The sequence below is a fragment of the Podarcis gaigeae genome (assembly GCF_964106915.1).
Source record: "Podarcis gaigeae genome assembly, chromosome: 2".
In the NCBI taxonomy this organism is placed as follows: Eukaryota; Metazoa; Chordata; class Lepidosauria; order Squamata; family Lacertidae; genus Podarcis; species Podarcis gaigeae.
Window position 1 is genome coordinate 14,953,186 of NC_139679.1, and position 23,969 is coordinate 14,977,154.

The 23,969-nt window shown below is 41.5% G+C and overlaps 1 protein-coding gene across 1 annotated transcript in view; it reads right to left on the bottom strand.

Moving 5' to 3' along the window:
* LOC310839911 (cyclic AMP-dependent transcription factor ATF-7) overlaps positions 1–23,969 on the bottom strand; it is a 113,664-nt gene that overhangs the window by 35,719 nt on the left and 53,976 nt on the right. The window contains exons 3-4 of the mRNA XM_083728923.1: positions 9,396–9,492; positions 1,606–1,724 (exon numbers count right to left, since the gene is read on the bottom strand). Coding sequence (XP_083585049.1) covers positions 1,606–1,724; positions 9,396–9,492 — 216 coding nt within the window. The remainder of the gene's footprint in view (positions 1–1,605; positions 1,725–9,395; positions 9,493–23,969) is intronic.

A 23,969-nucleotide genomic window follows, 5' to 3' on the forward strand; every position in this document is an offset into this window, starting at 1 on the left:
TATCTGAATTCCCAAAGACACAGTCTTTGGAAAGACATTAATGTAATTTGATTTACACATCTGAGAAACAAGATGATTGAATACAGAGGTCTACTTGTTTAGCAAGCAGAATTCAGTCTGGAGAAAAACAAAACAAAAGGAGTTGCACTAAAGATGCGTTACCCAAGTTTTCTTTTCAGAATGCCTTGAAACACAAAACAAACCCTGAACAATTTTTATGTAGTTTCATGAAAACTGATATTCAAAGAATTCTGGGAATAAACTTGGATAGTGCATATATTTTGTTTTGGCTTTGCAATTTCATTCATTCCTTACATGGCTGCTCTGAAACCTAACTTCAGCAATGGCTGGGACGGGCTCCAAAGTTTGCAAATATAATAAAATAATAATAAAATAATAATAATAATAATAATAATAATAATAATAATAATAATAATAATCCCTCCTATAGGTTTCTTTTAAAGCCCTGTAAAGAATGCAAGAAAATCTCTCTACTTAGTCAACATGGTAAATATTCTGCTCTCTACTGGAAATCTAGTGGTAGGCAATTTAGTTCACAGATAAATTGGAAAAAGAGTTTTGCCTGAAGACTTAATTCAAGCTTCCAGATCAATATAGCCATTCAAACAGTTGTTGTTGTTATTTATATAATAATTAGATATAATTACATTTAATATAACAATTATGCAATTATATATACACATATATTTAATTATGCTGATAATAAGAATGGCTAGCTTCTACATTCCAAAAGTGGTACCCTTTTCATTTCAAGTAGGACAAAGACATTTCAATGTACTCCGAATGCCATGCTTGTTCACCGGCAGACAGGTGGGCTGCTGTTCCTTACTCCAGGGTGAAAAATAGCCTACAGAAGTGATCCCTCTCCCTTCTTGCCTCAATGGTCGTAGCTGGAACCAGTGCTTGGATAAAGGTCAGATCTCAACACTGGGGGTAAGGAAGCTTCCCTGTGTTTCATCCTCTCACAGCAACCCACTAACTTCAGTTTAGTTACAATGCAATTTCTCTGGGCAGAAAACATAATATCTGTGGTACTTACTGTGCCTGTCATTATTGATGCCAATCAAGCATTTAAATGCTAGCATGCATTCACAAAACAGAAAGGTGATGTGGCTGTTGTTGTTTTCTTACTCAAAGTGCCCTTAACCATCTGACTGCTATAAGCAATGAATGAACCACTGTATGCAAAACACAAGCAAAAAGGACCAAAGGCATGGGGCTACAAATAAGAACTTTGCACACAGCTAATGTCCCCAGCTTGGGAAGCAAGATGAAGACAAAACTATGGCAGATCTGGGAAAGTTGCTGGAAGTGAGCACAGATAGTACCAAACTAGATTGCCTATTGATCTGACTCAATATAATGCCATGATTTCACGAGTACCATGTGGCATCATATGATGCACTCAGTGCAGGCCACTGTTACAGCAAAATGTGACAGCAGATGAACCCTCTTGGCTCGTAATGTTTGCTGATGCATGCATCTTAAAATCCCAAGATGAACATAATTTAAGGACACTATGGAACAACAAATTCCCTTACAGCTCTCAAAATTTTAGCTCAATGAAAACCCTTAGCCTCTTGCCTTTTTCTCATCATCTTCCGTGGCTTTCTTGAAGTCATGTTCAAATGAACTTGCCAACTCATTAAAGAGGCCAACTTCCTCACAGTTCTTCAAAAACCGAGTTGGTGTCGGCGTCTGATCTGTTTAGAGAGCAAGAGAAAAAGACAATGAAAAACAAGTTCAAATCAAAATATTCACTTCACAGAATGAGAAGCCTAGGATTATTTATTCATCATAGAATTTCCTGAATGTTGTTTTCAGCCTGTATTTAGGTGGCTAAAATTATACATTTTACACACACATTTCAGGGATCATATATTTGAATTTTTTTATAATAAAAGAATAGGAACAGCCAGCTGCAGATCACTTCAATTCAGATAGTCAGCACATCTCTGATTTTTCAGTTATTGCCATCTAAGCCAAGAACACGGGAAATAAGAGAAAGCTTCTGGGTGTATGGTTCTGATACCTTAACGCTACATGGGCTCAACCCAAATGATAACACCTGACACCACTCATCTACACAAATGCCACATTTCTGAATATTCGTGCTTCGGTATTCTGTAACTGTCACCTCGACTACAGTATTGATTTGTATTAGAGCAGCTGAAGAAGAAAGAAGCTGTGATGGTTTGTTTTAAAACTTTAATATCTCTGTTAAATTACACACACAAATCTGATCATAAGAAATCCTTCTGCTGGTGCCATGGGCAGAATATGGAATTCGCTATGCAGGTGAATATTGTATTGTCATGGGGTTGGGGAGAATAAATGTCCACTTTGGTGGTTGTACGGGTGGAATGACAGTTTGGGCTGGGCAAAAAGCTGGACGCAGGGGCAATTTTAGAAGATACAACTGTGAGAAGAACAGAGCCAAAGGGAAGTCTGACACTTTATCTGCTCTAGATAGCATTGCCACATGACCTAAAAGATATGCTCCAGGATCCTTTAAGCATGGGGCATATCTCTTGGATAACAAGTACTGCTTGACAACCCCAAAAAAACTGTTCCTCTAAAACAGCAGTGGGGAAGTTCTGGCACAGGTCCCAATTTGACCTGCAAGGCTGTTTTCCCCAAACCAACCCACTATACAGCTAACATCGTATGCAATGTCAGATATGGGGCAGGCAGACATGGCTGGATCAGCTGAGCAACTAAATTCCCCACGGGGAACACCATTGGCCAACTGATCCCTGCACTGTAGGAATTAAATGCTGATCAGGTCACTTCAGTGTCTCTTAAAGGGCTCACAGCCTTGGTTAATTCATATAAAAGTATTCTGGCTTATTCCATCTGGCCCAGCCTAAATATCATTGAGAAAACATATCTGTCACTTGTGAAGGGCTTCACCCTTTTGTCAATGGTCTCACTAATATCTTTTAAGTGCAAATTTAAGGCAATCTACAATTTAAGAGGGACATGGGTGGTGCTGTGGTCTAAACCACAGAGCCTAAGGCCTGCTGATCGGAAGGTTGGCGGTTCGAATCCCTGCGACGGGGTGAGCTCCCGCTGCTCGGTCCTGCTCCTGCCAACCTAGCAGTTTGAAAGCATGTCAAGTGCAAGTAGATAAATAGGTACCGCTCCGGTGGGAAGGTAAACCGCCTTTCTGTGCACTGCTCCGGTTCACCAGAAGTGGCTTAGTCATGCTGGCCACATGACCCGGAAGCTGTCTGCTGACAAACGCCAGCTCCCTCGGCTTATAGAACGAGATGAGCGTGCAACCCCAGAGTCATCTGCGACTGGACCTAACGGTCAGGGGTACCTTTAGCTTTACAATTCTTTTTATACCTTTTTATTTTTACTTTTTTATTTTTACTATTAGCTCCTACGTATCTGTTTAAGAACATTTATGGCACATCAGTGTCCTAAACCACCAATTCTCTTCCAATTTACAAAAATCTTAATGAATTGAAATTACCGTATTTTTTGCTCTATAAGACTCACTTTTTCCCTCCTAAAAAGTAAGGGGAAATGTGTGTGCGTCTTATGGAGCAAATGCAGGCTGTGCAGCTATCCCAGAAGCCAGAACAGCAAGAAGGATTGCTGCTTTCATTGCGCAGCGATCCCTCTTGCTGTTTTGGCTTCTGAAATTCAGAATATTTTTTTCTTGTTTTCCTCCTCCAAAAACTAGGTGCGTCTTGTGGTCTGGTGTGTCTTATAGAGCGAAAAATACGGTAATTGCTTTACCAACACCCCTGCCCCCCGAAAAACCCACCTATTCTTAATTGCCTAGAGATGAATCTTACTTGCCATAGAGAAACTGGAAGAGTGACTATTTAGAAAGCACCAGTTGCTTCACTTCTGCTCCTGAATGCCTACTTCCAACTAATACATGAACTTGTTTCTGCTTTGTACCTAAAGTGCAGTGTACATTCTGCACTAAGATAAAATTGATATTTTTTTTACTATGTCTGCATCAAGTAAAACAGTGCTCTGAATTATGTATATTTGGATAGATGTGCTAATTATGCATAACTCGTTTTGCTGCTGTTAGCTATGGGAAAGGGAAGCAATTACATAGTTAGTTATACATAGTCACAATAAATTGCTCACAGCTTATTTTCAAATCCATGAAGGCTAAATCCATACCCCACCCCATCCCACAAAGGAACTTGGTGCAGTATAGCTGCAGAAAGATGGGATACAGAGTGCCTTGGTGAAAATCTAGGTCCACATAACTCGGATTTTGCTGGACTTTTTACTAGGTTGGCAAGCTCAGAATCTCAAGGGAACCTTCTGTTTGCAAATTACATTATATGGTCTCACAGAGAGAAAAGTCTGATTTGTTCTTGCTGGGAGAGACAAGCTGTGTGGGCTGATATTTTCAGGATGTTTGCAAGGACTGGAGAGGAGTTCTGAGTGACTCATCTATTTTACTGCATAACTGCCGCAAGAGGAATAAATGACTTGCATCTCCTACCCTTGAAATGGTCGCTATCAGCACCACAATGCACAACTGGAGATGATGGCAGTTGTCAACACTGGAGCACAGTAGATAATTTTGTGCTTGACAAAAGGACTAAAACAAAACGTGAAAAAGCGATTTGCTCTATCCTAGCTCCAGCTGTTCATACCCACAATACTCCTACTATGCACAATTCTTCCAGCAGTTCCTTTGTGTCAGGAAGAAAAAGTTCCAAGAGGAAGAAGGATTCTGCTTGTAATACATTAGCACCTGGTGAGAAGAGAGTGGCTACACAGAACCAAATGGTGACTTCTGAACTTTTTATATAGCAAGAGTAAAAAAAGAAAAAAAGTACTGTATCAATAAGTGCACCTAAGAGGTATTTCCTGTCAGTGCTGAAGGAATGAAATAAAGCACACCTGCCAAAATTCTACAAGTTTTATAACTGTCAGAAGGCTCAAAAGCTCTTTCCTACATCCATCCTGTGGAATACAGGCAACAATCTTTTTAAGTGTTTCCAGTTGATGAGTGACCATGCATATGGGCATCGGGCTGCCCCTGGAAGTGTTCGGGAAAGGGGGCATAACGGGGCATGGGCAGGTTTACATATGTTCCAGCAATAAGCGGGGAGGGGTGGTCAGGAACGCAACCCCTGCACAAAACAGTCGTTGCCTGTATACGGCAAGCAAATGGAAACATGCATGTTAATTCACAAAGAATTTTTGGGCAGATGAAGATGTTGGGACTTTTTGGAGCTGGCCGAACTGACTGGAAAAATCCGTGACCAGAAAGAAGAGGAGACACAAGAGGATTGGAAGAAATTCAAAGAATATTTAGCTAAATACTGTAATATAAGATAAATAGAAAATCCTTGTAAGTAACAAATAGGCCTAGGGGTAGAATAAGGATATGTGGTAGTAAACATTAAGGATTAGAAGATTAATAAAGGAGAAGAGATTAGTAAATGAAAGGAGTGAATATTATTAGAAATATGAACTTGGAGAACTGTTATAAATGTGATATAATGAAATTCAGTTAGAGGGGATTTGAGGAAGTCAGCTATCAATGTTATGAGAATTAGGTATTAGAAGGAATAATCTTTTTTGTGTTTAATTTTATTGTATTGTTTTTTCTTTGTTGTGTGTTTTGTGTTTCTTTGTTATGTCATTCTGTGATAAATGTGGAAAATCAATAAAAAAATTTCACAAAGAATTTACAGCACAATCAGTAAAAACAACAGCAACATAATAAAATTATAAGATATTAAAACAATAAAGCAACCAACAACACTCAAATAACAGTAATTGATAAATACATTATTAAAACACAGTGCCATGTGAATAAGGTGTTGCCAGGAGCATCTTTACATATCTGGTTGTTAAGACAAGATTATTGGAAGAATATATGTCCCCCTGCTTATCTGCCACAGTCCTCCTTTTTTTGTACTCCCTTATGATTGATTGGCCTCTAACCAAACATAATGGTATCAAACATACCAGCATTCACTGATGAACTGTTAACAGTGTGGGTGGATTATGTTGGGTAGGATTTTTTTTACTTGACTTTTTTCACCTTTGTTTTCCATGTTGCATATCTAAATAAAAGCCTTATAAACAAACAAACAGCCACCATGCCATAAAAATCACCGAAAACAGGTTGGAATAAAAAAGTTTTAAGGAGGTAGATATGTAGCTTCTTGGCGAGATATTCCTCAGACTGGATCAGCAGAAAAGGTTCCTGTGCTAAGTAGGTCTGGGCAATATCTGGTTTTCAACATTATGATATATCACAATGTTTGAAGGAAGAAACTATGTAGCGGCTAACGGGATATTGTCCAGGCAACTGCTACTTCTCAGAAGCCTGAAACTTCATAGGGCGCACCGGCCCATAGGGCGCACTTATTTTTTTGGGGGGTGGGAATAAAGAAAAAAAATGATTCCCCCCCCCCCGAGCCCCAAAGAGCAAAGAAGCCATGACAGTGAGCGGGATGGATCCCACTAGCTGTCCTGGCTTCGTTTTTAGCCTCGGGACTGGGGGTCTGGGAGCGAAGGAGAGGTTGCGCAACCTCACCATCACTCCCAGAGCTTGTGGGGCTGGGGGAAGCCCGAGCTTCCCCCAACCCCAGCCCCCAGAATGGGTCCGGGAGCGGCGGCGAGGTTGCGCTCAACCTCGCCATCGCTCCCAGAGATTGCTGTCCACAAGCCTTGGGAGCCCGGTGGGAAGTTGCGCCGGGCTCCCAAGGCTTGCGGAGAGCTGCCCGAAGCCCGGGGTGCGCCCTGCTGCGCTCCCCGGGTTTCGGGCTTTAGGCTGCTGTCCACAAGCCTTGGGAGCCTGGCGGGAACTCCCGCCGGGCTCCCAAGGCTTGCGGATAGCTTCCTGAAGCCTGGAGAGCAGGAGGGGTCGGTGCGCACTGACCCCTTTCGCTCTCCAGGCTTAAGCGAAAGCCTGCATTCACCCCATAGCATGCACACACATTTCCCCTTCATTTTTGGAAGGGAAAAAGTGCGTCCTATAGGGCGAAAAATACAGGATACATTTTTAATTACCTTTTAATATTTTAAATATTGTTACAGTGGTACCTTGGTTCTCAAATGCCTTGGTACTGAAACGCCTTGGTTCCCAAATGCCGAAAACCCGGAAGTAAGTGTTCCGGTTTTCGAACATTTTTCGGAAGCCAAACGTCTGATGCAGCTGTCGGCTATTGATTCTGGGGCACCTGCACCAATCAGAAGCTGCGCCTTGGTTTTCAAACATTTTGGAAGTCAAACAGACTTCTGGAATGGATTGTTTGGTGCTTTTGTTTTTGCTATTTATTTTGTGTTTTTGAGGCTTTTTCCGATTAATTTGTTTTTGTGACTGTACGGAACCCAGTTCAGCTACTGATTGATTGATTGTATGAATGCGGAAATGGATAAAAGCCCCCCATCTAAACAATGATTATCATCAGTGCAGGTAAGAATTTTTTTTTATTTTAATTTTTATCATTTACAATGTTGTTGTTTAGTCGTTTAGTCGTGTCTGACTCTTTGTGACCCCATGGACCATGGACAATACTCTCTTATTTATTTTATAGTACATTTGCTTTCATTTTATTGCTTTCATTTTATGGATCAACGGTCTCGTTAGATAGTAAAATTCATATCAAATTGCTGTTTCAGGGGTTGTTTGTAAAACTCTCGAATGGATTAATTTTGCATTACTTTCTATGGGAAAGTGAGCCCTTGGCTTTGGACCGGACCTCCGGAATGGATTAAGTTTGAGAACCAAGGTACCACTGTACCACTGTTATTTTATAAAACAGAGCAACAAGGGGCAGCAGGAATCATGAGAGAAGTGATGACCACCTTCACAGTTTTCCCCACATCGTGATTTTTTACATAGCGCACACAAACATTGTGATTCACAGTATATTGCCAAGTCAATGGAAGTGGATATAGGCTATAGGGTTAGAAGTAGAAGATAGTGTATTTTAAAATCATGGAAGTGGATATAGGCTGTAGGGTTAGAAGTAGACGATAGTGTATTTTAAAATAGTATTATTTGTAAGTGAAATGTGAAGATTTTTAAGTGTGATTAAAAATATATGAAAAAATGGTTAGAAATTATGATATATGTAAACTGCTAAAGATGAGGTAAAATGAAAATCAGATGGGGGGACTTGGGGAAGCCCATCTAACAATTATTAGAAAAAATAAGGATAAGACAATAATCTGTTTGTATTGTTTGCTTTTCTGTCTGTGTTGTTTATTTGTGTTATTAAAAAAAAAAAATGGGGGGGGGGGGGAGAGAGTATATTGCCAAGTCAGTATTATGAAACGGTTATCATGATGTTGACTACAAACCTGTTTCAGACGATATATCGATCAGCCCTAGTACCAAGCCCTGTCCCTGGTACTCGCTAACTTCATAGCTCTCACTGCTGGACTAGAGAGCAGGGTCTCTGATGCTCTCTCACACACACACACGTGTGTACTTGGTGGTCCTTCTCGACAGTGTGGTCCCAAACCATTTGTGGGTTTAAAAGTTAAAACCAGGCTCTTAAATTGGTTGCCTATCTGTTTCCAGGCACAGTGTAATAAACCATTCCAGGCATGTCTGGAGGACAAAACTCTTTAAAGTGTTCTTGCTGCTGCATTCTGCACCTACTGATGCTTCAGGGCTGTCCTTCAGGGCAGCCCCACATAGAGGACATTAACAGTAATCAAACACGGCACAGACTAATTCTCAAGTAGAAACTCCTGCATATAACAGAATATTTTTCTTCTTTCACTAATCAATAGAGAAAAAGCCATTTCATTCAATGATTGCAACCCTGCCACTTCCTTTTAAGGATTCACAAATGAAGGATAATTGACAGGGTGTGGGGACATTCCTGCAACAGCCTACAGTTTATGGCAATAGCCTACTGTTGAGACAGCCAGGTATATTTTCCTGAAATCCTGTATAAAGGGTTGCATTGACTGTGCCTGTTGAGAGAGACTCATCTGGACTCTGCAAATGCACTCCCAGCAACAGCCAATGCATGAGATGGAGTTTCAAATTTATTAAGTGACAGCCTAAAAGCTTCAGAAAATTGACACCTGGGAGGAGGGAAGGAAGCAGAGCTCGTCAGCTTTTGTTTATCACCCTGAAAAAAAGTATGAAGAAATGTGAAAAGCCTTTTGTCTGTACATTTTTCACTCTTAAACACAAAACCTGGTATTGCCACAATACATAAAGAAGCAGAGTTCTAGAAGCCTCTCGCTTTCTTTCTTTATTCCTTCCTCCCACCTCTTTCTGAATAAATGAAGGTCACAATTTGAGTAGAGAAGATAATATTCAGTGCATCTGGTCTCTGGTATTGATCTTACAATTGGACTGTATTAAACGTGCCACTTTCCAAACTGACCTAGATTGTAACACGTACCTGCTATGATGACTGAATCCGTTCTGGCAGGACCGAATTTCAGTGTCATTTCATGCTTCAGTTTATGAACAGCCAGGTGGTCCTCATTTGTAAACCTCTAAAATGAAAAATGGCAGGGAGGAGGGGAGAGGAAAGAGAGAACAATAAGTGCACAAACACACTTAATATTATAACTGTACATTCTACACCAGGATTTGGGGTGGGGTGGGACTGCCCCAGGACAGCGGCTATAATATAATCACTACAAAGTGTAAAGCAAAAACAGAACAGGCCAGATTGTGGGAGAAGTGCTGCATGAACACATTTTCTCTAAATGGATGGGGGAAAGCCATTACACGTTGAGCTCCTGGCTAATAGAGAGAAATGGGTTTAATAATCAAAATTTAAAAAGGGAAGAAAAAAGGCAACAGCGTGTAGTTACTGCACTAGACTAGGAAACATGAAATATTCTCTCTGCAGTGCTCTGCAAAATGTGCCACTTTATTATTGACTAATGGAGAGGGAAATTATTTACTATTGGCAATGGAGGGGTAGGAGTAGGATCAGTTAATGGCCTGAATTGTGCCAAACAGAGCTGGCATCTACAAGGCGATTTGGTCCTCAGTTTATGGAACATGACTGAGCTAGGCTGGCTCAAGATCAGTGGCCAATGGCTACAAATACAGAAATGCAAGAGCTCAATCATCACTCCCAATGAACAAGGGCCTTTACATCTCGTGTGCCAAAATATGCTATGTTCCACCTGCAATATTATTATAGGAAGGAACAAAGTACAGCTGGTCCTGGTCTCTGGGACTCTACTGGTAATACTGGATTTCCCACATGAGAGCTCAAGGTGAAGACAGCCAACTATGATTAATCTTATAAAAGGCAGGTGATAAAATAAAATTGGGCAATATTTGCATGTCACCAAAACATCCATAAAGACCTTTTGCAATATTGATGGAAGTGAACAAATAAAAGCTACTACATTTTCAGAAAGAAATAGTTTTAAACATTTTTTTTGTTTTTATTCCATAATATAGTAAACACAAATGAACCAAAATAGTTTTCTTCAAATGGGAAGTGTGCTCTTTACTCTAAATGTCATATTAAACTTAGACCAAACTCTGAACTGAACACCAAACTGAATATATCAAAGCTTCATTTATCAGAATTATTACTACTTCATTTCCCCCACTGAACAACAATTTGCTCTAGTGAATTGCCTGCCAATACTGACGGCCTTTTCAAAACAGAACCAAATCCTTTTAAAGCAGACAGGTGCTTTATACGATAGTGAAGACTATGTCTCATGACCATAATCTACAATCAGTTCCAGAAAAATGTTGCAAAAGATGCACACTCCTGAGCATTGTTATCCCCCCCCCCCAATTGACTGAGTGGGTCTTCTCAGTTGGATATCACCCATAGGTAGCTGAGACCACCTTAGCCTTCCAGCTTTAGAAGACTAATATTTTTTACTACTCTTTGGAACTGACCCTGCAGGTACGATCAGAACCACCATAAAACAGTGCCCCCAACACCCATCCAGCAGAGCCAGTCCGATCAAAAAGATTACCCCCCCCCCACTATCAGACCACTTATTGTGCCATCAGGAGTAAAACTAAGTTGAAGATATGTCCCACTCCATCTGCCGGACCAATGAAAACTTGAGACAGCCCCATGGTTATCATGCAGGCCATGAAGTTCTGAGTCAGCTCACAAGCAGCCATAGTGTGAATGTTGAGGTCACTAAACAAGATAGTCCTTGGCTCCTACAACATCACATTTGAGACCACCTTGGCCAGCAATCAGGGAGACTGCCTCTCTGGCCCAAAAGCAGATACGGGTCGTCCAATTCAGCTACTAAGAGATGCGGTTCCTTGGTGATGGTCACAGAAGTCTGATGGACCATGGCGACCTTCTCTACCCCTCTGGTCTGCCATAGTGTTGCACTGAGTACCTGGTTGGGCAGAGCTGGGTGAGATCAAGCCTACCTTCCTCAACCACCCAGGTCTTGGTGATACATGCCAGATTTCCCCCCCCCCCCACACTATGCATCTAATGAATGTTGTTGCAAACTATACTTTCCAGATCACTCCTTTGCCTTTTATGACTTCAACTCAATACTTCAAAAAGCACTAAGAATTTTGAAAGTAGTTAGGATGAGCAAAAGCAGCGTGAAAGCAATTTATTCTCTCTGGAAGGTATGGAATGAAGATAGCAAGTAAACCATTTACCAGCAAATCTGCCACTATTTCAAAAGCAGCTTAAAAAACAAAACATTCAAGGAAGAAAATAAAATTAAAACCACATCTACAACTCCTATTTCTTTGACACCACAATCTGGTACGGAACTAGCGGATGGAGTTTTTACTTTGGCAGAATGGCAAGCAGTGGCAGCAGGACCATAAAACACTGTAATAGGGAGTCAAAACTCATTTATTTGCCACCATTGAAGGATTTGTGGCATCAAGTTTTTTTCCCTTTCAAGTGCTGTAACACTGTGCCATATTTCAGTAGGGATTGGTAATCAAAGCACTGTCACTGCCATATAATCATGGCATTTGAAGAAATAATCCATGTTGCTCAGTAAAGCTCAGTCATGGAGACTGTGGCTTCTACTCTGATCTTCAGCTACATTTTGTTTAATCTTAGAAATTCTCTTCATGCCCTTATGTCCCAGAATACAGAAACCACATACTGTACAGAAGTTCTGATGCAGAGGAGATGTCTATGGAGATGTGTGTGCAGTAGGACTCTGGCTGAGTGATACAACACAGACCCAGAAGCTGGTCTGAGGTCCACTCGAAGTAAAATGCTCTGCAAGCCACCAAGGGGGAGAAGATGCTCTTTTGAAGCCAAGAATTCAGATTATTCAAAATGAGGATGAACCAGGATTTACGGGTCCATAAAGTCATGAACTGCCTACAGCCCCTTGGTCTACCCTAAGCTCCCAGCAGAAAAGGCAGTGGGATAGGTTGAGGCCATCTGGCCAAGTAGGAATGTCAGCCTCCAAGACAAGATGCTGCCCCTTAAATTATACCTAACTGAAAACGGCATGCAGAACTGCTTCACTATTTTGGCATGCAGTTGAGCTCAGACTCTTGTTGAAACGGTTTCCATTGCTCCTGGGATTTACATTGGGAGCTGGCTCAGGTCCTGTCCTGTCTGACCCAGCCTTAGCTACCTGGAATTCGGATACCTATTATCAGACTCATGGAACAGATCCAACTGCTACCAGCCTTGCCAGGACAAGATACACAAGTTCTAAGCCACATTTGTTTGCAAGCTTACAAAGGATTTTAATTACTCTGCAATGTTTATTGTGTGCAAACTGAAACAGATTCTGCTGCTTTCTAATGAATGCCAAAACCTGGAGACTAACCATGGCACTTCAGTCCTAAACCATGCCTCTCCACACAGAAGGGAAAGCGATGGAATGTGAGATGAAAGGATAACAGTCTGAACCACAGTATTAGCATTTTAATCTCTTCCCCCAACTGACAAGTTCAGACTCTGGAAGGACTCCCCTCAGACACTTAAAAAGAAGTGGAGAATGGCTCTGGGAGCTGTAGGCATGTGGTCTTCTCTTCCACACCAGAAAGACCGATTTCAAATATTTAGAGAGAGAAAACGATAACATGCTAACTGCACCTGTTACAAGGATAATGGGGGATTCATTCAGTCCTGGGCTTTGTGAACACAGAGTCCATTTGAAACCTGTTTTAATAACCCCCCAAACCCATACATACTCCTCGAAAGAGAACATTTGATCAGAGGCACAGATGATGATGATTTACAGTATATATACCCCACCCTTTTACAGAAAAGGTTCTCAGAGCACCATACAAAAACAAGTACTAAAACAGTCCCTGTCCTCAGGCTCACAAGATACGACACACAAGGAAAAAGGAATGGGATGGAGTTGGGAAAAATAAGCTCACGTTATTAAAAGTTAACAATTCTTAAAGTTACATATGCAAACCGGAATAATTGTTTTGGGCACTGCACATACAACAGAACACACAAACACATACCACAGCATATTCTACTGAATACACAGAATCACATAATTGGAAGGGATCATGAGGGTCATCTAGTCCAACCCCCTGCAATGCAGGAATCTTGCACCCAACATGGGGCTCGAACCCATAACCCTGACATTAAGTGCCTTATGCTCTATCAGTTGAGCTATCCTTAATCTACAGAATGCTTCTTTCAAGCCTAATTTGTATGTTTATGTATACAGTGGTACCTTGGGTTACAGATTATTCACGTTACAGATGCTTCAGGTTACAGACTCTTGTAACCCAGAAATAGTACCTTGGGTTAAGAACTTTTCTGAGAACAGAAATCGTGCCGTGGCGGCGTGAGGCCCCATTAGCTAAAGTGGTGCTTCAGGTTAAGACAGTTTCAGGTTAAGAACGGACCTCCAGAAAGAATTAAGTTCTTAACCCGAGGTACCCCTGTACACTCTGTAGCTGCCAAGGAAAGCCTGTAGGTGCCTGTTGGGAGACTCTTGAGACAGTATAGATCCCAGGAACAGCACTCACATCCTGGGCCAGGAGCTAATAGGTTGACCTGAGGATCATTGTGAAAAGCTGGGGAAGGCAATGAGAAGAGAAAGAAGGAACAGAAGCAGGGCGGCCTGAATTTTCAACTGCAAGTGTTTGGAATAATACAAGTGCCAAATATCATTTCTGCAACAACACGTTTTATAAATGTACATTAATATGTTTTGCAACTAGTTTTTGTGTTCCTGCTCTTCAAAAAAAGAGAGGACTAATAGCAGCTTTTTTGGGTATCAGGAAGAAAAGAGAGTATGGCCATATTCAGAAAAGGAAGATTTTATCTCAGCTTGTTTTATGTAATTGTCTTGTAAGTTGGGCTGTAATGTTTTTCTCAGCTAGTATTCACATTAAAACAGTAAAAGTCACTCAAATCAACATAATCATAACATTAAGCTAATTTCATATCAGCAGCAATGAACAAAACAGTTTCATCCACTTTACACCTCAGATTAATTTCCTCCAGAAAAAATGGATGAAGAAATCAGTATTAAGGTGGCACTGAAACTCCACCCCAGCCATTGGCCATGCAGCCTAGGCCTGATGGTGGTTGAACAACATTGTGGAAGACCACAGTTTGCCCATTCTAGAGGGTCAATCTGCCCTGTCCGTTTGTTGGCTTACTGTTGCTGACTTGTATCTGTTGTCAGTGAGATCACGCTAAAAGCTGTAATGCAAAGGAACTTCAGCATAATGCCAGCACCGATCATAATCATGTTATCCTGCTTTTATAAAATCTCATAGAAAGCAACAGGTCATAAAATGACTGGCTTATCTGCCCTGCAAAGTACCTTCAGGGTATATTGCCAGGAAGTTTGCAGAACAAATTCTGGCAGGCTGCTACAAACCTGGAGGCGAGAACGTGGGTTGAAACAAAAGCAAATTTGTGCTGTCTCAACCTTTGGGAAAGGGTAGACTGTCTTGGAATTCAACTGATGTTTTGCGTGTCATAGATTTTAACAAAGTTACAAAGCTTTGTCCTTAATTATCCCAAAGCCCCTGTTGTGGCTCTTTCTTCTTCGGTCCATGGGTAATGTATAATAGCAGCACAAGACAACTGAAGCCCAGCCAATTTGCATTATGTGAACAGCGGGCTCATGAAATATTTCTACAATATTTTTTAAAGGATTTAGAACTCAGCCACAAATTAAACAAATCTACCTGAAACATAGGTGTGGCCAGGGCTCCACAAACCCAGTCCTCCAAGTTATCAAGCAGCTGACAAAAAGCTAAGAAAGGAGTCTCAACCTGTTGATCAGAAGAGACTCCTGCTGTGGCTTACTTTCTTGAAATCCCAGGGCAATTTTTGACCTTCTTCAAATCCCTGCACAAATGAGAAAATATTCTGCCTCTCTACCAAGCCATCTGATATGCTATGACAGGGCTGCAGTTGGATAGGGTTCCAGTTTCTTATGAATTTGCAAAAAAAAAAGTTCAACAACTTTTCTGTCCGGATTTTCACTGTTTGAAATATGGCAACCCTATGCTGTGAGGACTCTGTATGGAGGGAGAGGGCTGAAAGCAACCTCAAATAAGTCAAGCAATGTTTGTGAACCTCTGGGTGAAGTGTTGCTAAGGACAGAAGGCTTCTTTTCTTGGCCTTATCACTAACCTATTACAACGTGTTGTTTAAGTGGTTAATGCATTGTGCTTGAAAAATTACTGAGCAGCTGCCACAGCAGCAGGGGGCACCAAACCATAGTGGGCACATTTTAATTAAAGCACCTATTTCCATTTAACATACTTGCTAGATGGTGAGCACCCAAGAATACTTAATGAACAATCTTGGTTGGAAAATGACTGTGCTGTGGCAATACACTGAAACAACTTTCTTTTATTCCTTTGCAAACCCACCATTTCCATCTTGCAACAGGATGTCTGTATCAAAAAATAAAATAAAAATGAAGGTATAAAACACACAGTGCCTTTTAGAAATTTCAGATGAACATTACTGAAAAAGTGAATTACTTTTCCTTCAATTTTACTGGCAGCTTGCTGAAATCAAGAAACCCACAACGAGACGTGTTCCTTTGGGAAACAGAGTGCTCAATGCATTTATGTGCACTACAGCCCCAGAAAGTTGCCTCATGCTTAAATTCTAAAATGTTATTTTTGGCTCTGACAGTTCCAGGGACCCATGTGGATATATGCCTTTTACTTGAAAAAATGTGCTTATATCCTGAAGTATGATTAATCCATGTTCTTTTGTTTTCATAAACTATATCAGAAATACAAGCTACATTCCTGGGCAACACTTATTTATATTACGAGCAAGCCAAGTCGTGCTTGCTTCGGCAGCACATATACATTATGAGCAAGCCTAATTTCACTATCTGAAAATGTATGCCCGTTGCTTAACTCTGAGCCAGGAATAACAAAATTAAAAATAGCGAGCTTTTGCTCCCCCCCCTTTAAGCTGCAAGTTGGAAAAATACACTCAATGCATGCCTGCCATACGCCTCCTCGCTCACATGAGCTAGGTTTAAAATGCTTGACTTAATGTTTAAGTTTCATTGTTTGAGCTACAGGAATCCTCTTTAAGTCACCCAGTAGAAAAGACCATCGTGTTTATCGCATAGTAATGGCTTCACGGGTGGCGCTGTGGGTAAAACCTCAGCGCCTAGGACTTGTTGATCGCATGGTTGGCGGTTCGAATCCCCGCAGCGGGGTGAGCTCCCGTCGTTCGGTCCCAGCGCCTGCCAACCTAGCAGTTCGAAAGCACCCCTGGGTGCAAGTAGATAAATAGGGACCGCTTACCAGCGGGAAGGTAAACGGCGTTCCGTGTGCTGCGCTGGCTCGCCAGATGCAGCTTGTCACGCTGGCCACGTGACTCAGAAGTGTCTGCAGACAGCGCTGGCTCCCGGCCTATAGAGTGAGATGAGCGCACAACCCTAGAGTCTGACAAGACTGGCCCGTACGGGCAGGGGTACCTTTACCTTTACCTTTAATGGCTTCACATGAAAAGCTTTAACAATAATGAAACACTTTAATAATATTAGCAGTGTTCCTGAACAAGCCAACTTTGGCTCGGTTATTCTGAGTCACTTGGATTTTCTTTTTCTGCACTTCTCTATGAAAACCTATGTATAAAGCAGAAAGCAGCACTTCATTGTTGTGGAGTAGGACTGTCTTATTAAAGATCGGGAGCAAAGTGTATACAGCTTGAATAGGTAACGTTGGACAGATGCATCTTATTCTGCGATACTCCCTGATAAGCAATTATGCACACAGTAGTCCCATGCCAAACAGAATCTGTGGACCTCATAGGCACAAAAAGACAATGCATTGGAGCTTTCCTTCCATTTATGTGCTCCCACCCAACAGCAAATGAATGGGTTACATATAGCCTGTGCTCTAAAACCAAGCAGTTAGAGGATACTTCCTCTATCCTCCACACTCTCCTCTCCCTGCCACAAAGACACAGGCCGTTCACATTGACAGAAGTAGTTTTGCTTGCTTGGAGGAGAGAGCAGCAAAACCTATATGAGCGCCGCTTCAGGATGGATGCCTGAAAGAAGAATCCTGACCCTTCTCTTCAGCTGCCCACTTAATACTGAAGATGTAAAGCCATGACTTCCTTTTCAACAGAAATACATCTGAAAATGCGGTGTTTTGAATGAGACAAAAACGTTACCCAGTGGAAGTGACTAATGGTGACTAACACTTTTGCAAACACAGCTGGAGCCATAGAATTCTCACATAACCTCAAACAAGCCAACTGTATCAGAGCATTTATAAACCTGCTTGCATCCTATCATCTGAGTTCTGCACTCAAAAATAAAGATTCTGTCGGTCTATTACTAAAGCACATTGCAAACCTATTTAACAGAAGCCAAATTGAGGTACGACAGAGGCATCTTCACATCTTCACAATCATATCTACTACCAAAGAATCGCCCCCTCCAATATCCTTGAATGGATATAATCGTTAGGTTTTAATCTCCTGCCTATTCTTACATCATAGGAGCGCTTATGAAAGCAGGAAGTAGCATATGTTTCATGACTATATATCAGTGACGCCCCTTGCACAGACCAATGTAACCCACCCAATCTCCCCAGCTGCCATGTTAGAGGACAGGTTGACATGCACAAGTATTTCGTTTCTGAAATTCATAAACTATGACGCCATCCAAAATTGTCCTACATAGAAACTTAAAACCTATTACATTAAAACATTAAACCTAAATACAATACAAGTATGGAGTGACTACCAAACTATGGTTAATAAAACACAGAAATCAATAACTAGGTAATCTTTCTGCTGCAACATTACCTCGCTACATGTTTTTGGCAGAAGTTAAGCAAATAAGCCTTTCTTTCCTTTTTTAAAGTAGTTATGAATTCAGCAGCTTTTATGACTCAGAACCTGGGAAGTGGAGTCATGGTCAGGAGGCCAAAAATAGCATTACTTCTTGAGCTTGAGAGTGGATTTTATTTATTTATTTTTACAAGACACTGTGATTAGAATGTTGGTCTTTCATTTGAAAGATCTGAACTCCCCATGTTGTCACCTTGTGTAAATCAGAAGCACCAGGGCAAAATGATGTGGGAGCAGTCGTGTTTGTTAGTCACCCACTTTTCAGGTTTAAGGTGGACTGAGGAGTTTTATAACCCCCAAAGAAGCATGTGGATGAAATGGGTTGAATTAGCATATCTCAAAATTCTGTTTTCCCACAGCTGTACCACCTTTTTTATATTTTATCATTTCTGCAAATTTCTCTCTTACCCTATAACCACTCCTTAACTGTAAGGATTTATATTATTCACCATTTTGAAGTACCACATTTTTTTACCAGTAGGAAAGCCAAAACAACACATGATGCTAAGTGAACACACTGTTTACAGGATTAAAAGTAAGTGTGCATAGGATTATAGTCTTGCACAACAAAAAAGCACAAAATACACAATCAAAACAAAAACAAAAACAACCCAATAACCCTCACCCATAATTAGCAATTATGTTCAATGTCCATCTAATTATTTATGATTTTTTAAAAAAATAATAATTCTACAATCAAATCCAGATGGTCACCAAACAATTTCCTACCACTTTATTGATTCTGCCAAATGTGCTAAGATTCTTATAATAATCCTCACTCAGCAGAAAATTTGGCCTGTATCAATTGATTAATTTCAGGCATTTCCTTTTTTTGAGGATTTATTCATATCATATAGTGTTCCTAGCATTTTGTATGGAGTATGGTATTAACTAGAAGTTTTAATTAATGAATACCTCATAATATTTGGTTCAGAACCTATCTAATCATAGAAAATTATTTGATTTTATTTGCATCTGCTTTGTTTATCTCTTGAAAAATTATGAGACTTTTAAAAAATACGGTATGATCTTCAATAAAATTTAGGAATGTCTGTATTGGCAAAGAACTCATTGAAGCCTTTGTCCTGTGGATGCCTCAAACTACACATAAATTTATAAAATGCAATAAATTCTGCTAATCTCTCTTAACCTTGTTGTTTGGTTATTGAGGGATAATTTTCTTCCTTTTATCTCCTTTTATCTCTCTCAAAACATTTTTAAGGCTTTTGCAGCTTATTATCTACTACATTTCCCCCCACTTCCTCCAGCTTCATTATCTCGATTATTTTTATTATGTTGTTCTAATCCTCTGACCTTTCAAATTAAACTCATCTTGTTTTTGTTTCTCAGTTTATTTACATAGGAAGACACGCTTATAGCAACATCACTTACATAAACCTTACTTGCATCCCTGGTCATTAAAGATGGTATACCAGTAGTGTTAATACTAAAATCTTGTAATAACTGCAGTAATCTACTAAACTGAAATTTATCGCCACATTTTTCTTCTTTGTAACTCTAAAATGTAGGTCAACCACCTTTGAAATAAAAAGAGTCCATAGACCTTGCTAGTACAGAACATTTTTACTGATTTGTCTGCCTAAATATACTTATGTTAAGCATCTGGGACACATCCGTTGTTTGAAGAAAGAACAAACAAACCAAACATTTATTTACAAAAGCTGCATTGCTTGGTTTCTGCAGGCAATTTTAACTTGTTGGAAAGCAGTGGAGTGGTTGTTTATAGACTGAAAAAGCAGGTTATATCCAATGAAGCCATCCTTTTAGAGCAAAGATTTCCACGTCAACTGGCTGATCACCGAAGAATTGAAGCTTTTGAGTTATGGTGCTGGAGGAGACTCTTGAGAGTCCCATGGACTGCAAGATCAAACCTATCCATTCTGAAGGAAATCAGCCCGGAGTGCTCACTGGAAGGACAGATCCTGAGGCTGAGACTCCAGTACTTTGGCCACCTCATGAGATGAGAAGACTCCCTGGAAAAGACCCTGATGTTGGGAAAGATTGAGGGCACAAGGAGAAGGGGACGACAGAGGACGAGATGGTTGGATAGTGTTCTCGAAGCTACCAGCATGAGTTTGACCAAACTGCGGGAGGCAGTGGAAGACAGGAGTGCCTGGCGTGCTCTGGTCCAGGGGGTCATGAAGAGTCGGACACGACTAAACAACAACAAAAATGGGACTTCCCCTCCCTCACCTTGCCCCAACCAATCCACTCTGGAGGAATAAGCAGGAAGGGGAGAGAGGAGAGAGGAAGTTCTATGTATATGGAAAGTATACCTGTTATAAGGTGCCCGCTAATCTCTCATTTGTGCCTTCAAATTATCTATGTACAGCTGGTATGATACTTGTTACAGAAAAATATAGGTGTGAGGCTGCTCAGTCACCCAGCTTGAGCCCGCAGGTCCCTGCGGAATAAAGGAAGGAGTCCAGCCACCACCCGGAGCAATAGTTGTAGATCAGTTTATTGCGCAACAGGTTCAAAGAGGAATTTTTGAACCCCACTTTTAAAACTTTCCCACCATATCCCGGAATACAGTTCGTACAGCATCATTGCTACATCATGACATGTCACAAAAGGGGAGGGGTTTAAGCTTGGCATACATGTCCAGACAAGTCCAAGATTAGCATAAGCAGACATGGCAGGGCAAGACTCAGGTAGACATAGACAAATATGTCTTAAGTACCCACCACCCAAAAGTACAATAGAAGTTCCTTTGCATGTCTAGAGCCGGAGGCAAGTCAGGTGATGAGATTTGGCTTCCCTTGGTTAACAATGAGCCCAGCAATTGTCACCTCTGGGCACTTCCTGGAGTCCTTTTTCAAGGGGAAAATAGCTTTGGAATGCAGGAAACTGGCAAAGGAGTTGATTTTATATAATGTTTAAAGCTAGGTAGCTTCCCTGAGCTGTCAAGTTGAAAGGATACATTCAGGCATAATATTTGTAACATTTAACCCGTAATTTCCCTAACAATACTGTAGATCAGTGTTTCCCAACCTTGTGCCTCCAGATGTTTTTGGCCTACAACTCCCATCATCCCTAGCTAGCAAGACCAGTGGTCAGGGATGATGGGAGTTGTAGGCCAAAAACATCTGGAGGCACAAGGTTGGGAAACACTGCTGTAGATAAGCAGGTTCAAGCAACAAAGTGCAGCATGCAGTTTTTGTTGCAAAATTAGACATGCACCTTATACGCGGGGAAGACGTGTGAATATGCAAACATGCCTCCACCCAAGTCACATCTAGTTTAGCCACAATGTGAAGCATCTCTTACAGCACATAAAGAAAAGGAACAGCATCAAGCTGACCAGCCACATGCAGACCCAGACTGCAGTTCATGAGACTGCCTGCATTAAATTACAAGGGATAGCCAACCCGGTGCCCTTCAGGTGCTGGTGGACTCTCATCACTCCTGACAATTGGCCATGGCGGGTGAATCTGATAGGAGTTGTAGATCAAAACATCTAGAGGGCACCACTTTGACCACCCCTGGAACAGATTGTGTGTGTTGGGGTCAATGGGGGAAGAAAAGATGCAGGAAGGTATTTTATATTCACTAAAGAAAACAAGACTGGATTCTGGCCCTCTTGCAAAATCCTACTGTTCATTACATGAACCACAAATTGCAAAGGCTTCACAGTTCCTGAATCCCCGACTCAGTGATCCTTCTCAAGCAAGCTTCACGTTTATAGACAACTGGACGTTAAAGTGAAAAAAGGATAAGTCAAAAACAGCTCAGTCTTTTGCAAGATGCCCAGAATTATTAAAACATGGAAATCGATTACCGTATTTTTCGCCCCATAGGACGCACTTTTCCCCCTCCAAAAATGAAGGGGAAATGTGTGTGCGTCCTATGGGGCGAATGCAGGCTTTCGCTGAAGCCTGGAGAGCGAGAGGCATCGGTGCGCACCGACCCCTCTTGCTCTCCAGGATTCAGGAAGCTATCCGCAAGCCTTGCAAGCCCAGTGGGAGTTCCCGTGGGTGCACAAGGCTTGCGGGCAGCAGCCTGCAGCCCCAGCGAGTGTCCGCAAGCCTTGCGCGCCCGAAGGGAGGTCCCGCCGGGCGCGCGAGGCTTGGGGCGGCAGCCTGCAGCCCGAAGTATGCAGAGCCCTCCGGAGGGTGCCCCGTGCTTCGGGCAGGTGTGTGCAAGGCTTGGGGCGGCAGCCGCGGCTGGGGGTGGGGGAATAATTTTTTTAAATTCATTTTCTCCCCCCAAAAACTGAGGTGCGTCCTATGGGCTGGTGCGCCCTATAGGATGAAAAATACGGTAATTTGTCTACAGCTTTGAGCACGTGTGCAGTCCGAGGCTATATGAGGCTCTTAAAATATCTCTGGCATGCAGCCTGGCCTTGTCAATTAAACACAAGCAAGAAAAGTTTTGCCAGCAGGTGCTAACATGAGCAGTTAGGACTGGTGCAAACCATTCTGATATTCGGATTTCTCTGGCAAACACTGTACGTAAGTCGCACACACCTTCCTTATGCAAGACCTTGAATAATGGACAACAATGGAAGTGTGTGCAGTATCTGTGTACAGACACTCATGGTAGAAGTGCACATATTACGCCTGCAGAAGATTACCTTTAGCTGCAAGGTCATAGCAGGCTAGCCATAACTAGTGGTAGGCATTCTGTGGCTGTGTTTCAGGCAACACAGTAAGCTAAAAATCATACTGTGAACAAGTTTACAAGATTCATCTCTCTCAACAAATTGTGAACAAAAGGCCAAGAACAAATCTTGGCTTCCTAACAAACCACAAGCACTGAGATTCTATGATAAGCCAAAGCTTGTGCCAGGGTAGGACTGCAATGGGGCTGATTTGGGAGCATGCAGTGGTATGCTGCTAGTTCACAGTAGATGGTTTATGGCTCACCATGTCTTCTGAATGGCAGTGTGGGGGCAGGTGGATGAGCCATAGTCAACTGCTCCACCTTGTAAGGCTGACAAACTCAATTGTTCCTGTTACAGATAGGTAGCCGTGTTGGTCTGCCATAGTCAAAACAAAAAAAAAAATCCTTCCAGTAGCACCTTAAAGACCAACTAAGTTAGTTCTTGGTATGAGCTTTCGTGTGCATGCACACTTCTGAAGAAGTATCTGAAGAAGTGTGCATGCACACGAAAGCTCATACCAAGAACTAACTTAGTTGGTCTTTAAGGTGCTACTGAAAAGAATTTTTTTTTTGTTTTGTCAATTGTTCCTGTAACCATGCAAGCTTAGTGCATACAATTTCTTGTGTGTGTGACCTGGCAAAGTCAAAATTTGATTACATTCCCCATCAGAAGCCCTGATAAGTAACTGCTTTTCAAAAATGTTATGTGGCAGGGAAAATTAAATAAATGAGGTCACAGATGATGAATCTGAACACTTTTCTCACCCGTAAGTAGTCAACTCTTTCACATCAAGGCTATGCAAGGGAGACGATAGCATGCCACGACAAGATTTATTTTCAGAGTTCTGGATCACTTGGTTAAGCTGCAAGTGCTCAGCCTGCCTGCATACGACTGACAAATCATTGTTAAAGTTACTTATACTTCATGGACTCTGGTTAACCGAAGAGCAGCTTATGGCTTCTACACACATCACAGCACTTGAACATTCCTCTACTAGGAGATAGTTTCTGCAATTATGTCTATGCTGCTTGTACATCTACCTTTGGATGTATTTTACTAGGGAGAAATGGCATAGA